The sequence below is a fragment of the Notamacropus eugenii genome, chromosome 2, assembly GCF_028372415.1.
Source record: "Notamacropus eugenii isolate mMacEug1 chromosome 2, mMacEug1.pri_v2, whole genome shotgun sequence".
NCBI lineage: Eukaryota > Metazoa > Chordata > Mammalia > Diprotodontia > Macropodidae > Notamacropus > Notamacropus eugenii.
Genome location: NC_092873.1, coordinates 19,670,414 through 19,686,283, shown reverse-complemented (window position 1 = coordinate 19,686,283; position 15,870 = coordinate 19,670,414). Strand labels below are relative to the sequence as shown.

At 49.6% G+C, this 15,870-nt stretch overlaps 1 protein-coding gene and 1 long non-coding RNA gene across 4 annotated transcripts in view; one reads left to right on the top strand and one right to left on the bottom strand.

Annotated features, from left to right (window-relative positions):
• The first annotated feature begins 8,198 nt into the window (after positions 1-8,198).
• On the top strand, positions 8,199-10,521 carry LOC140524621 (uncharacterized). Its single transcript, XR_011973782.1, has 2 exons — positions 8,199-8,978; positions 9,968-10,521. It is a non-coding gene; the product is annotated as an uncharacterized lncRNA (long non-coding RNA).
• Positions 10,407-15,870, bottom strand: part of KDM2A (lysine demethylase 2A) — a 97,315-nt gene continuing 91,851 nt past the window's right edge. For all 3 annotated transcript variants that reach the window (XM_072639244.1, XM_072639246.1, XM_072639245.1), the window contains 4 exons: positions 15,073-15,236; positions 14,686-14,844; positions 13,961-14,176; positions 10,407-13,700 (listed from right to left, as the gene is read on the bottom strand). In XM_072639244.1, the coding sequence (XP_072495345.1) occupies positions 13,519-13,700; positions 13,961-14,176; positions 14,686-14,844; positions 15,073-15,236 (721 nt within the window). In that variant the 3' untranslated portion in view covers positions 10,407-13,518. The remainder of the gene's footprint in view (positions 13,701-13,960; positions 14,177-14,685; positions 14,845-15,072; positions 15,237-15,870) is intronic.

Here is a 15,870-nt window from a genome sequence, read left to right as displayed (position 1 = left end):
TGCATACCCCACTGTAGTGTCTCAAACTTGTCATCCATCTTTGGCTGCCCAAATCATGCTAAAAAAGGCTTTGTGAAAGCCTCACCAGACTCCAGCACGCAGATCCTCTTTATCTAAGGATTTTTTTTTACTGCTTTTAAACAATTTCAGTAAATTAGTCAGGCATTAATTCGGGAGACATCCTATATAGCCTTTCCCCAGGGTTTGGTTTTGTTTTTTTCCTGAAGTGTATGTACAGTGAACTTATCCTTCCTTTCATTTTATCTATAAAATTCTATGCTTAGTATCAGCAAAAACTAACCAAATAAGAAAGGGTGGTATGCAAAATCATAAATCCCAGTGTCACTGAGTCCTTTATTTGAGACTTCACAAGTTTTCCTGGGATGGGGGAAGAGAATTACTGGCTTCTGGTTTTCAACTGCAGTATTGCATATTTGAAATTTGGAAGATTCTTTGGAGATATCTAGGTCACTTCCCTCATTTTACACATGGGGAAACTGAGACCCAGAGAAGGGAAGAATTTAGGATTACGAAGGGGATCTTAGTGATCATCTAGCAACCAGTTAATAGATAAGCATTCATTAAGTGCCTACTATGTGCTAAGTCAAAGATGAAAAGGTTCACCTTTAAGAAGTTTACATTCTATAAGGGAAAAACACATGAACACATGATAGCATATACTTTGTCCCTATGTAGAAGTGTATACACAATATACATACAAATAAATGTTAGATGATTTTGAAGGGAGGCATGGCATCTGGGGGATCAGGAAGGACCACTGCAGCAGAGTTTTGAAGGACGCCTGAGTTTCTGGCCAGCCACACCAGGTGAAGAGCAAAGTTTGACAACAGTTTATCAGCAGATCCAAGATGGTCCATTGGGATCCACTCACCTGTGGGCTAAGCTGTGTTTGGAAATAAACTTGGGTCAAGTGAATGCTCTGTACCAACTTTGGATTTGAGCCAATTCTCCCCAGTTACTAAGGTGTTACTTCAGAAGAGCCTGCTAACCTGGAAATGTTTCTACTTCTGTTATTGCTTTATATTCTCAGTAAATCTTCCTTTTGTTAAAAAAAAAAAAAGCTAATTGATGTTAATTGGTTAAATGATTATGGAATGCTAATCACTGGTATCAATGATATTGAGGAAGTATTAAATTGATTAGATGCTGTTGAAGAGATAATTGGTGATCGATATAACTCTAGGGGTCACTACATTAGGCTCATGTGTGATGAGGAACATTTTAAAAGGCCCAGCTTCATAGTAATTTTGCCTTTGGAAGGGCAATTCTGAAACGCATGAATAGCTCATGGTTATGCCCCCAGCTTGATGTTACCAAAAAAGTATAACACTTTCTCAGCACTCTGTGAAAGGTAGCTGGGTGCTACAAGAGCACATTGGTGGGGAAATGCATTAGGAGTGGGCTGTGATGTTTGCCTTCTGTTGAGTAAATGTTATATTTCCCTTCTTCCAAACATCCCAATTTTTGTTGAAGGCACCAATATCCTTCTGAGATTATAACCTCAGTATTGTACTTACTTGTCTCATCACCCTCCCTCGATTCATCTATCCCTGAAAATGCTACATCACTTTTTCTACTTACACATCTTTCTCATGCAATCCCTTCTCTCCACTCATACAGCTCCCACTTTAGCTCAGGTTTTTATCACGCCTTGCCTAGATTGTCACAACAGCCTCTTAACTAGCCTCCCGGCCTCTGGTCTTTGCCCCACTCAAAGCCTTCTTACATACTGTTGCCAAAATAATTTTCCTTAAGTACAAGAAACCACGTGATCACCCTAATTACGTGATCTTTGGCCTTGACGATAAAATATAAATGTCGCTGTGTTTGGTTTATAAAGCCCTCCATAATGTACAGAGTGCCTGGCACACAGTAAGTGTTTGATAACTGCTCCATCTAATCTGGACGCAACCTACCTTTCCAGCCTCATTTGACATTAATCTACCTCCTGTGCTTTGTGACCCAACCAAACTGACCTTTCCTCTGTTCGACCCTCATGACCCGCCATCTCCTGTCTTCATGTCCTTGCAATGGCTTTCCCACAACTTCCATCTCTTATAACGTAGCTCAGACATCATCTTTTGTGTGAAATCTTTCCTGATTCCCCAAACTCCCAAAGTCCTCACTCCCAGACTTCCTTATGCTAACCTGCTTTGGATAGATTTGTATTTATTAATTTGCCATTTATGCCAGATGGATTTCATGTGTTTTTGTTATCTCCCTCCAATGGAACAGAAGTTCGCTGTGAGTGGAGATAATTTCATCCTTTGTACTTTCCTGGCACATCACTGGGACTTAATGTTGTTTGATTAATTGATTAATGATCATTTCTGCTTTTGCTTTCTAATGGATAAATCTTCCTTTTGTCTTATCTTTTTGTAACTGTTTCAAGTTTAAGTGTTAATAGTATAATTATGACTCATTTTCTCTAAATGGAAAGCACAGTGTTGGTGGGGTAGCCTGAGGGGCTGCAATGGGGAATAGTAGAGATGTGTCTCCTCTATCCCAGGGTAACCCCTCCGATGCTGGGTGAGTGAGCAGTGGCCATGTGGTCACAGCCATGGCCAGACCTACCAGAGTGAGACAAGGTTGGAGGTGAGTGAACTAGCCCAGAGGGAGAGAAGTAAAGGTTTGCATTAGGGTGCCATGGCCAAGCTACCCTCTCTTTCTCTAGATGTGGGCACCAAGGGTTAGGATTAGGATGCCATGTCCAGGCTATACTAGCTTTCTCCAGATGTGTGTAACAAAAGTCCTAGTTCCTATCCAAGTCTTAATGTAATAAATGCCCAAGGGGTAGGTCAGTTTTCTTTCATCCCACTCACAGAATGTGCTACAGATGCCAAGGATTCAGAGGGTAAAGAAAGCCTTGGCAGTAGCTCTGACAGGTAGTGACTACCTACTTCTTTAATCCCCCAGAGATCATCTAAGGGCTTGGACTCTCTGGGAAGGGAAATCTTTTTTGTAGTTGCTGAATCAACAGTCCCCTTTACCACTGGGCCTCCACTGCTGACATGATTCACAGGCCACCTCTTCTGCTCCTCCCTTCTAGCCATGGTTTGGCTTTAGTCTTTCAATGACAGGGGCCACATCAGTGATTCTCTCCTTTGTATGGGGCTGGATCCTGCTGAGAGACGTAAGAGATCGTCATCCAGAAAGGCAACTCTGGACCATGAGGTAACCCAAGGGGTGACTCCCACCCCAGCCATGTCTGGCATTGCCCAGAAGAGTCTGTGATCAGGATATCTCATTTAACTTGAAAAAATTACTGCGGTATCCACTCCTTTCTCCACTAAGTGACCTCTCTGCCATGAACAAGGTCTCAACCAAATTCAGTCCAGGAGAGAGTCTGCCCTCAAAGGACTCAAAGGGTTAGGTTCTCTTTCTCACACTTCAGTTTTGGCTCATATCTAGATTTTCCCAAAGTGGGAAGTAAAATGTACGATGCAAATCAGTTATGGGAAAGGTATTTCTTTCTTACAAACAAAAGAAATGCTAAAAAAAAAAAAAAAAGGAAGGGGAGGTGGGGCTCCCAATGTACATTGACAGAAAGACTTAAAACAAAATTTAGAAATAACTTTTAACTGTGTGTGTGTGTGTGTGTGCGTGTGCGTGTGTGTATGTGATTATAGGAACTGATTCTTAAACTCATTGGAACATGAAGCAGCTGGCAGGATTGCTAATTAGGTATTTTATATTTCACCTCAATTCTGTACTGTCCAAACAATTCTCAGTAGCATCTTTTGTTTAAGGGGGCCAGGCTTGCATCTGTATCTCCTTGGTGGCTGTCTTCTTCAAGGCCACTGGACTAATTACTGGGGACTCCTCCCCAGGTCACTAGTTGGCTCCAACACAAAGCACCCAGGACCTCCAGACCTCTTTAACTCAAAGGACCACCTCCAAACCTAGAAATATCCATGTTGGGACTAGTTCACCTAAGATCAGGAAAAAACCATAAGAAGAGGTCAACACCGCACCCAACCCCCTGCTCAGGGTCACCTTGGTAGTACATATGCTTTGGATGTCCTGTACTTATGGCTGCTGAGCAATCTGTCCTATTCCCCCCACCCCCACCATCACACCCAATGGGAAGCAGTTTGAGATAGTCCTCACACAATCTATATTGGAAAGATATAGGGCATGGAGAATATATTCATTTCCTTTTAAATATCCATTGAATCCTCAGCTCTTTCTATCTGGTGGCCAGTAAGGCCTTATCATTTCAAAGTACTAAGCCCTTTTGGAGATCAGCCACCATATGTCTAGATTAAGCCAGGAAGTTCATTGTTCCCAAAGGACACAAGTATCGAGTGACTTTGTCCTTGAAACCCTGAGAAGATGCCCCGGAAATGCTGGGTACCTGTTTGTGGGGATGGTCAGAGGGATGTTGAGGAATTCTCTTGACTGAAAGACATGTGAGCTCTTGGGAGATGTCTAGCCATCAGGTGAGATTCGATGAGGAAGGGTCAAAGATAGGAGGCCAAACTGAGGAAGCCTGCTCCCACTGATAGTAGCTTTAGCTTTAGAGAGTATAGATTTGGTAGACAGTATGCATCACTTAGAGGCCACAGCCAATCAGCAGCATTCTATAACAAATTAAGATGGATAAGAAAAGCATTTCACAGGAGAGGGAGGGGTAGAGAAGAAAGGGGAATCATCTAAGGGAGAAAAGGGGTGTGTTTAGAATGCATTGGCAGCTAGGTGGCTTAGTGCATAGAATGCTGGTCTGGAGTCAGGAAGACTCCTCTTAGTAAGTTCAAATCCAGCCTTAGACACTTCCTAGCTGAGTGGTCCTGGGCAAGTCACTTCACCCTCTTTGCCTCAGTTTGCTCATCTGTCAAAGGAGTTGAAGAAAGAAATGGCAAACCATTCTAGTATCTCAGCCAAGAAAATCCCACGTGAGGTCACCAAGAGTCAGACATGACTGAACAGCAAGTCGACAGCAAATACAAGAAAACATTCCTTGTTCCAGGCTAGGAGACAAGGGGAAGTGACCAACTAGTTTTGCAATAGTCCAAAGTGCAGGTCTCCTACTAAGGACAGCGAGCAGCTGTTACAACAGAGGTGGAGATGGTTCCATCCTGCCAGTTCACACTTTGTTATAGTGTATTTCTCCTTCAAAAGCCAGTCAGTCAAGAGATGTTTAGTAAGCACCTTCTGCGGGCCAGACGCTGTGCTGAGTGCTTTCTTATCTCATCTGATTTTCACAACAGTTCCGTCAGGGAGATGCTGCTAATATCCTCATTTTACAGTTGAGGAAACTGAGGCAGATGGAGGTGAGGTGACTTGTTCAGGGTCATGAGGCCAGATCTGAATTCAGGTCTTTGTAACTCTAGGCCCAGAATTCTGTCCACTATACGACCAGCTGCCTTTGGATACAAACAAAGGCAGAAGAAAGTCTCTACCCTCAAGGAGCTCACAGGCTTAAGGCTAATGCAAACCACCAGGCGCAAACAAGCTATACAGGATAGACAGAAAGGAATCAACTGAAAAATAATACTTCTGATAGCATTTGGGACCAGGAGGAGGGGAGCCTGGGGTCAGGAAGACTCCTCTTCCAGGGTTCAAATTCAGTCTCAGACGTTGGCTGGCTGTATGACGCAAGTCACTTTACCCTGTTTGCCTCAGTTTCCTCATCTGTCAAATGGGCTGGAGAAGAAAATGGCGAACCCTTCCAGTATCTGCCAGGAAAATGCCCCAATGGGGTCATGAAGAGTCGGATAGGACTGAAATGAGTGAACCACCAACAACAGCTAACATTTATATACTGCCTACTGTGTGCAGGCATTGGACTAAACGCTTTACACTTATGATCTCATCTGATCCTCACAACAACCCTGGGAGGTATGTGGTGTCATTATTCCCTTTTTAAAGTTGAAGAAACTGAGGCAGACAGAGGTAAAGTGACTTCATATGGTACTAAGTGTGAGATGCTGGATTTGAACTCCAGTCTTCCTGACTTCAGGAAGGTACAAGTGTTGCAAGAGGATTGGGAAAAGCTTCCCATAGGAGGTAGGATTTTGTGAAGGAAGCCAGGGAAGCCAGGAGGCAGAGATGAGGAAAATGTCTGGAGCCAGGGGATGGAGTGTGTTGTTCAGGGAATGACAAGGTAATCCTGAGATACAGGAGTTTGTGGGGAGTGGTGGAAGAGATGAGAAAGGGCTTGGAACACCAAGTAGAGGACTTTCCATCTGACTCTGGAGTCACTGAAGGTTATTGAGTGGAGGTGGAGTGGGGCAGGCTGAGATGGTCACACCTACACTTCAAGGAAAGTGACCAGAGCAGCAGAGTAGAGGCGGAAAGCCTGAAGGCAAGCTGACCCCCAGAGGGTCATCGCCATAGGCCAGGAGATGAGGGCTTGCAGTGGGGGTGACAGTGTCAGAGGAGAAAAAGGGGCATATCTGAGAAATGGGAGGAACGTAAAATCATTAGGTCTTTGCAACCCAGATTGGATGGGGGGGGGGTGGGGAGCTCGGTATGTGAGACATCAAGGTCTTGAATTTGGAGGCCTGGGAAGAAAGCAGTACTTTCAAAGTAATTAGGAAATTTGGAAAGTGGGGAAAGGCGCAGCTCAGTTTTGGACATGTTGAGTTTGAGAGGGCCAGGAGGCAGCTGGAGATGCCAAACTGGGTCAGCAGAGGGTTTAGGGTTGGGTGAGTAGATGTTCCTGTTGTCAGCATAGAGATGATCATTAAATACATAGGAGTTGATGAGACCTCTCCCCTCTCCCCCTCCCACCCCCAGTGAGGTAGTATGAAGGGAGAAGAGAAGAGCGCCCTGTGGGACACTCATAGGTAGAAGGTGAACCTTGGATGAAAGGCCAGCAAAGGAGGCTGAGAAGGAACGTTCAGGTAGGTAGGAGGAGAGCCAGGAGAGAGGGATGTTGGGAAAACCGAGTGAAAAGAGAAGTGAGCAGAGAGGTCACAGTGGTGGAGAACTGAGAAAAGGCCATTAAATTTGGCAGTGAAGAGGCTGTGAGTAACTCTGGAGAAAGCACTTTGGGTTGAATGATGATGCCAGGGATGTGTGTTGGGAGTTGGGAATTGGGGAGACCCGGGGGAACTGAAGGGACTTACTGTAGATGGCCTTCTAGCTAGATGGGACACTGTGACGTGGGGTCAGGAAGACTTGATACTAGTGAACCCAGGCAAGGCATTTTACAGGCTATCTGCCTTCGTTTCCTCAACTGTAAAATGGGAGCCATAATAGTAGTTACTTCCTGGGGGTGTTGAGGTTTATAAGGCTCTCAGCACTGTGCCTGGCACATGGTAGCTGCTTAGTCAATGCTTTCCTCTTTCCTCTCCTTCCTAGGTATTTAGCCACAAAGGGCAGAAGAGATGTAGGACAATAGTTGCAGAGGATGGAAGGATCAAGGTAGGGTTTTTTGTGGATGGGGTGGCCATGGGCATGTGTGTAGGCAGTAGGGAGAAAGCCAGTGGTCAAAGAGAGATTGGGATGGGGGTGACAGAGGGGAGCAATCTGCTGGAGAAGGGATTGTTTGGGCAAGTAGAGGGTAGCCTTGGTAAGGAGTAAGGCCATGTCATCAGAGACAGAGGTGAGAAAAGGCATCAAAGTGATATAGGGGGTGGGGAGGGAGCCCCCAGGAAGTACATGGCTTGGTTGGATAAAATATGAGGCAAGGTTGGCAGTGGGGGGTGAGGGAGGGGAGCCATGGAAAGTTTGAGGAGGGATGAGAAGGTTTGGAGGAGCCCCTGTGGGGAGTAGGAGAGGAAGTGAAAAGCACCTGGGGACTTTCTACTCTGGACACTAGGGCTTTGGGGTATTTCTCCCTTGTTAGTTCATCAAGATGTCATGAAATGATCACGCTTCTGATTTTCCCTCCTGGTTTTGCCCTGTGTTTCTGCAAGAATGCCACCATTGCTGTGGCTGCTGCCATCTTTCCGGCTGGGAAAGTGTACTTGTGTACACCTGTGTACCTGTGCTCAGGCTGTGGGTGAGCGCACGCAATTCCCCTCTTCTTGCCCCAACGCAGCCATCACCAGGTTCTAGCAGGTAGAGTCTGTGCTGAAGCAGAAGCTTCTCCCTCCCCCAGAATGCAGAAAAAATTGACTAACAGGCAAAAAGCTATTTGCCTGTTTAGCAGATAGGCACAAAGGGGTGGTTCCTATGACAAGAGTTAGCCAACCATCTTAGGGGAGGCTCCAGCCCCTGGCAAACACGCTCTTAAGGTACCATGGGCATCTCTCCAGGGGGACAGATGGGAGCCCTACCCCTGTTCCCCTCCAGTGGCCACAAAGCATCCCCACAGTATGGTAAGAAAATCTCGCCACAAGGGGGTCAGTGGAAGATACCTAGAGATCAACAGTGAACCAGTTACAGGAGACCACCGTCATCTGTTAGGTGTCCCGTTAACAGGCTGGATGGCACAAAGACCAGGAAAGCCCCCGATCAAGTGCACTCAACTCTGTATCTGCCAACTACCAGGTTCAGAGTGCTCCAACAACTGATCAGTGCGCAGGCATCCCGGGAGGTAGGCAGGACTGCTCACAGCCCCTCTGTGGCTGGGACACGAGGGGTCTCCCAGAGCTGGTCTGATCTGGTGACCAGCTTCCCTTGATCTGGTTCGACTGGTCTTCGGCCCCCCTCCTCCCCCGGGGCCACACTCTCGCCCGCCAACCTGGCCAGTGACAGTAGGGAGTGCGCTGCCCGTGGGTCAGATGCCCCGGCTTGCAATTCTGACCCTGCCTGGGAGCTGATGGTCACCTGGCCTGTACCAAGCCCACTCTCCTTGAAAGTGGCTCTCACAGAGCTTTTCTTGCCTGGATCTTAGCTATCAGTTCTGCCCTCTGGGGGGGCAGGTAGAGGGAGCTGCCCTGCTCTAGCTCCTAGAGGACCAGGAACAAGTTGTGCCCTGCTCCCCCACCTCCAACCCCCACAAGTAAGGGTCCTCAGGCCATACCCCCATCTCCTGGAGGCCAAGGCTGTGGGTGTCAGTGGAGGTAAGTGACCCAAGGGGCCCCATAATTTGATTTTCTAGCTTGGTTTTTTCTCTGCCCCTCCCCCTCAACCCCCCTTCCTTCCTGTCTCCATCTCCTTTACTTCTCTCTCTGACTTGTGACCGGTTTGCAGAGCTCACCCTGGGAGGAGTACAGCTGCAATGCTCATCTCGGGGGCGGGCCTCGTGAGGCTGCCCCCCAGCTTCCTGATGGGCTGGGGGCTGCCAGGCGCTGCGGCAGGGCTGCGGCTCTTGTCGCAGTATGTGGAGGGGGGAGGCTGACGTCAGCAGAGCTGGCGCAGGCTGGCAGCCGGGCTTGGCTTCACTTCATTGCGGCTGGCCAGGCCTAGGCGTGCACCTGGAGCAGATGTTTCCTTCTAGCCTAGGTCCTAGAGGCTGGGGATTTGCAATGGGTGGCAGGAGGATGAAGGAGAACCTGCCTCTCCTCCCTCCCCATCCCTGCTCATACCAGAATCAGCTACGTTGTGCTGCTCGCTTTCCCCTCAAACCAGGGAATCACACTTCCCCTAGACAGGTCAGGCATCTGCCTCTCCCTCCAGACAACTCTTCCATCCCTTCCTCCCTTGGGACAGGTGGGAGTTGGGGGAAGCCAGTCCTGAGGGAGATGCCTTGCAGTTCTGCTAAACAAAACTGGTCATTACCATGACATAGTAAGACAGTAGTGAACCCCATCCAGGGACCTTCAAAAGAGTTTCCCTCCCTCCTGGAAGATTCTATTTGGGCTTTCTCATTTTCCCAGAATCATTCTCCCTGGAGCTCCACCCTTCTCTTTAGCTCCCCACTTGTCTTAAATTTTTTTATCAACATGCAGATGTGGCCACCACTTTACAGCCCCACTAAACCTAGTACCCCTCGGGGAAGGCACACTGGGCTGAGGAAGAAAACCTGAGCAAAATCCCTTTCATGCCTCAGTTTCCTCTTCTGGAGACAACCTTGGGGTGTCTACCACTTAATTTGAGAATTCCTTTCTAGGATTCTAGAACAAGTGCATTCTGGAACAGAATAACCTGGAGAGACCCAGGATTCGGTGGCTTAGGAGCTGATGAGCAATGCCAAGCAATCAGGGACACTCAGGTCAACCTGCTGACCTCCCAAGACAGTAGGAGCACGACTGAAGAACGAAACCCCAGAGCGCAGTGTCCAGAACACTGCTGACGGCCTGAGTAGGGCAGGGGTGGGGGTGGTGGCACCGAGCATATCTGGCACAATACCAGCATCCTCAGAGGTCCCGACCTCGGCCTAGGTCCAGGTGCTGGACTTTGCCTCGGTCATCGGAAAGGCCGGTTGCGTAGATGGGCGTGGCCACACGGTCCAGTTCCGAGCTTTGCGGGTAGATTGACTTTCCTCCTGTACAGCAGCCACATTCTCTCCTGTCCCTGACCTCCGCATGCATACACCATGACAGGCAGAATTTGAAAAACTGTTCTTTTATTCAATCCCCCAAACAAACGAACAAACAAAAAAGCCCCAAATACCCTCTACCCTCCGAGAACCCTTACCTAAATAAAAATGTCCCATTAGAGTTCTTTCCGTCTTAAAATTTATTACACAAATATTTCCCATCCCTATAATACCAAGAGCAAAAATGGCCTTGCTCTTCTCTAAAACCAAGGGTGGAGGACTTGGAAGGGAGGCCAGGCCCAGCTAACAGCTCTCCTTCCTCCCCTCAAGAACCCCAAGGTGTTCATGGAGATGCCAAAGACTGTCTTCTTATCCCCTTTAATGCTTACATTTAATTTAAATTTTTAGCACAACATCGGAGATTGACTCTAAATCAGCAACAAAAAATAGATATTTACAATATTTCTCCGGGAAACAAAAAGCACAACCGAACCCTTTAAACATAGTGACTTTAGGAGTTTTATTTATGGAGCAGTTATTTTTAATCACCAAGTGATTTTATATTATATATATATATGTATATATATATATAGAATTTTTCTTCCTTTCCTTTGTGGTTTTCACCCCCGTGCTCCGAAAGGTGGAGGCAGGAGGCCGGGAGCCTCTCCCTGCTGTCTCAGGGCGTGGACTTCCCTGGGGAGGCTGTGTCTAGGAGCAGCTGCAAACGCTGCAACAGAAGCCTCCTTTCTTCCTCCCTGGCCCCAATGCAGGAACTCAAGAACTGCCACCACCAGCGCCGAAGGGAGTGACCCCATCCCCTCTAAAAGCCACCGTCCCTTCCCTTCTCCTCGAAAACGAAAGCAAAGCCCAGCAGGGGAAGCTGGGGCCGTCTGCTGTGGCTTGCCTGCTCCCATTTCTGTGCCCGGGAAAAATGCTTCCATTTTTCCAAGCTGAAAATGAAAAATCCCCAATGGGCTTGGAAATTTCTCTTCAGGTTCAAAGGTCCCAAAGTCAGAGGCACTCTCCCGGCACAATCCCTGCTGTGAAGGGGTCTCTCCACCTCCCCTTTTACAAAAAAGGCAAAAAACAAACAAACACTAAGTCTTCTTTTCAGTATTTTCCACAGGAGCAACCAAAAAAGGCAGGAAGCTTCCAATTATAGGTCATTAGCAATAATAATATTAAGAATAAAGGTTTTTGCTCAATACCCAGGGCTCTTTACAGAGAAGTTCCCCTACGGAGGCACTCTGGAATCAAGTCCCTGACGTTCCCTCTGCATTGGGCCCAGGCTGGAGGGCCAGGGCCTGGGGGGGCAGGGCTGAAGGGAGCACATCACCTGAAAGGTGCAGCCCGGATCAAGAGCACATTTGCCAGAAGTCACCCCCCCCCCCCCCCAGCTGCCATCTCCTACCCTGCTCCCTCCCCAGACTCATTTTTCTTTCCGGAAATTTAAGTCCAGGCCAGGAGTCAAAGCTGGGGTAAGTGGCCACCACGGAGTCCCCTCTGCCCCCACTGCTTTGGAAAGAGCAAGGGAGCAGTTGGCATCTGGCTTGGGCCGCTGGGCTGGGCGCCTTGTCCCTCCCCCATGCAGGGCTTCAGTGAAGAGGAAAGCCCGGACCGGTCTAGAAAGGGAACTGAAGGGTAGGTGGGAAAGAAGAGGGGAGAAGGTTGTGCTATCAACATCCTTACAGATTGGGGAGCAGAGTGCAAATTTGCGTATAACATTTATAAGCTCTTGCCACAGGCAGCTGCTGTGAGCACCTCTCTCACTTCCATATTGACCCAAAAAGAAACCACGACCTTTTTTCTTTCTTTTTAAAGTGCAAAAAGCTCTCTGCTGCCCTAGAGAGGATCTTTGGACCGGTCTGCTCAATGCAAAAGAATGGGGGGCAGCTGACGGGGTGCAGCAGGGAGGGAGCACACACTAACCCCAGCCCTCCCCAAAGCCTACACAAACAGGCACATGCAGACCACCCCCTTCCTCCCTGCCCCTGGTCTGGGGGTCTAGGCTGAGGGCAGGTACCTAGCGGCTGTGCAGGGGGAGAGCCAAAGCGTAGTATTTCTCTAAGTCAAAGAACAAGGATTGAGTCACCAGACTATACACAAAGACAAGACCCTCACAGGCCGTTGGAAGAGCAGGGACCCGGCCTGGTCCTCATCCTCCCCCCACCCCCCACCCCACCCAGCTCTGTGGAAGCCACAAGCTCCCTCCAAGCACATACACCCAGGGAAAGCCCTCTTCAGAAAAAGAGAGAAAAAAGAATCTTGGGGGAAGAGGGGAAGAAGAGGAGAGGGGCTTCAGCAGGGGGATCATGTGGTTGGAGCTGGGCCCAGGAGTCCTCCCCGCCACCCCCCAGCCCTAACATGGCTGCTTGGGGCTCTCAACAGAGGCAGCCCTGGCATGTCCACAGGGCAGCAGCCGATTAAGTGCACAGCAATGTGACGTGGACTTGGGGCAAAGTACAGGGAGACGGTGTTTGTTGAGTTATGAGCCTTGGACAGTGTCAAGCTGCAGAGGGTGGGGACAGACATGGAGGAGGTTTCTGGAAATTCAACAGCACCAGTGTGATTGCAGGGTCTGGCCTTCCTGTGGCCAGTGCCACCATCTGCACGAGCCGGGCAGAGCCTGACGGAGGAGACACATCACTCAACACCCCAGGGAAAGTCTAGCCACTGAGGCAGGGCCCCTCTCTGCAGCAGTGCAAGCTGCTTCCTTCCCAGGGACAATGCTCGGCCCAGGCCCTGCTGAGAGATGGAAGGAGGGGAGAGGGTGGCCTAGGTGGGGCAGGGGGCGGCACAGCACCCCCAACTATGAGCTTGGTCTCCAAGTGAGCACCTCAACAGCACCTCCTGTGATTTTTTTCCTATCCCTTTTTCAACAGAGGGAGGGAAGGAATGAGGGAGAGGAGAAAGGACAGAAGGGATCAGGTGGGTCATCCCTGTGCTCGGTCAGAAAAGGACCGTGCAGCAGGAACACCCTCTCTGCCCTGATCCTGCTGTGCTGGAAGGGGACAAGAATGGGAGAGCAGAGGGAGTGCCGAATGGGGGGAGCAGCTCTCCACGGTGGGGAGTGGGAGGCTGGCCTCGAAGCCCGTGCAGAATAGGGGGAGCAGCTCTCCACAGTGGGGAGTGGGAAGAGGGGGGGGTTTCTGTTTCCTGTTCAGTCTGGGGCTGAGTGGGCTTTAGCTGATTTTCTGGATCAACTTCTCATCAGACAGGCAGTAGAGGCTGTTGATGGACAGGTCTGAGATGAAATGCTCACAGGCCTTCCGGGTGATCTGCTTGCAGCCTCGAAGGTCAATCAAGGTGACGTTAGAGATGCGCCGGAGATACAACAGGGACTGGTCTGTCAACTTATTGCAACCTATGGACAAAGAGAGGCTCTATGAGGGCAGCCCTGCCCGCCACGGTCTTCCACAGCCTTCCACAGCTGCCACTGAGCTGAGCCAAAGATGCCTCCATCACACACTCTCCCGTTTCCTCCCAACAGGCCCCTGCCTCTTTACTGCCCAGAAGTACTAACTCAGTGAGGAACACTGGCCTACGAGCCTCTAGCACATATGCCAGCTCTGTGGGTACTTGAGTCAGGGGAAGCCCAAAGGTGACCAGGCCACTCAGTCATACCTGCCATATTGATTTCTGTGAGGGAATTGCGTGTGGAAGAGCCGACGGCTGTTAGCAGATTGGATGACTGATCTGTAAGGTGGCTGCAGTGACTGAGGTCGAGTCGAGACAGAAGCGGCATGTGGCGGATGATGAGGCGGAGGGTGGCATCAGTGATGTCCAGGCCGGCCAGCCGAAAATCAGTCATGTTTCGGAGCTTGCTGCGATTGTCCTGACCTGTGGAAACACGAGGGACTTCACTCATCTGTTCCAGTTTGGAGGAACCCTAGAGCCCTGAGCCACAAGCACCAGTGCAGGCACTGTTACCAGGGCGTGCCCAAATCCTCCCCATGTACCCACTTCCAGCAGAAAGCCTTCCCAGAACGTCCCTAGCTATCTTCTGTCCCAACAGGACCCTCACCACAATAGCTTACTTGTGAGGACTACAATCCAACCTATCTCTGAGCTGTGTTGGTCTAGGTCAAGAGGCCTTTTAATGAGGAGAATCGGAGTCCGGGGCCCAAGAACCTGCTTTAAAGATGTTGTGATCCTTGGGTTTCCTTGGTAATCTTACATACTTTATACATTTTAAACACACAGTTCTGAGAATGGCCCATAGGGCTTCGGGCTACCCTGCTTCAACGCTCATCCCCATTACATTTGGGCCTCACTGGCATCCTGACTCATGGTCTCTGTCCCCCTCCTGGGTGTTACAGGGCTGGAAGCCCAAGGAGATCAGTGCCTACCAGGCTTATCAGTCGGGGGGGTCAGCAAGTCTCGAATCTGAGGGTCCTTGATTCCCACAGCCCACCGAAGGTCCAGGGTCCTGAGAAGGGGGCAGCTGGAGGTGCTGAGAGCAGAGACTGCAGACCAGGAGCAGCCTGCTAGAAGGAGATCTTTTAGGCCTGCAAGAGATAAGGGGGCCCATTAGTGCAGGACTTGGCCCCAGCTCTCAGCTGGACACCCACTAAGGGAGAGGCATCACAAACAGGAGGTGACGGTGGCTCTGGAGAGACCTCTCCAGGAGCAGGAGGATGCCGGAAGTGGAGGCTCTGGCTTCTCCCTCCACTGTTCTATCTCATACTCAAGGGCAGCGACCCCTAGACAATCTCGACAGGTCCCAGGCCGCTCACCAGGAAGCCTATTGACAAGCCAGGTCAGCTGCTTTTTGGAGATGTTGGTCCAACTGAGGTCCAGGCTGACTGGCTGCCTCTTGATGATGCCACTCAGGGCCTGGGGAACAATGGCCTTGCACCTGCTCAAATCAATCTTTGTCCAGAGTCTCTTGTCACAGCACCTAGAAAAGGTGAAGATAAGCAATCCCCAATCTGTTATTACCCTGCTCCCTTGCAGAGGACACACATTCTGCTGTGCCTCTTACCACTGGTGCTGCCAGGAAAAGGGAGCAGTAAGGAAGGTCTCTTTTCATGTGAGTAACACAGTAAAGGGAGACACCTACATTGGCTTTACTCCTCTGGAGGCTGAGGGGAGTCCTTCTGGGGCTGCACTACCAAGGGTAGGCCTGCCCCACACCCTGGAGCACAGGTGCCCCATAGTCACTTCTGCTCACACCCTTTGTAGGGAGTGTCCTGGAGGCCTCCAGGCTATGGGAAGGGCCCCCCCAGCTCTGGGCTGGGCCTCCCCAGGGAGTGGCGTGGCATGTGTGGGGGCAAAGAGGAGGGTCAAACAGCTTTCTCTTGTTTGTAATGAAGCCTGGCAAAGAGACAGGCGATGAATGTCTCCGAAACAAGGACAGGTCACTGGAGGGGGTGGGGAAAAGAAACCAGCATCGGCTTGCCGAGGTGGGAACAAGGAGCTTTCTTTGACTCCCCATCACTTTGCCTTTAGACTCATCTAATTATTATGTTAAGATCACTAAAAAGGAAAAGAATCTGCAGAATCTTCCGAGTAATCAGAAAACCAAACAGTCT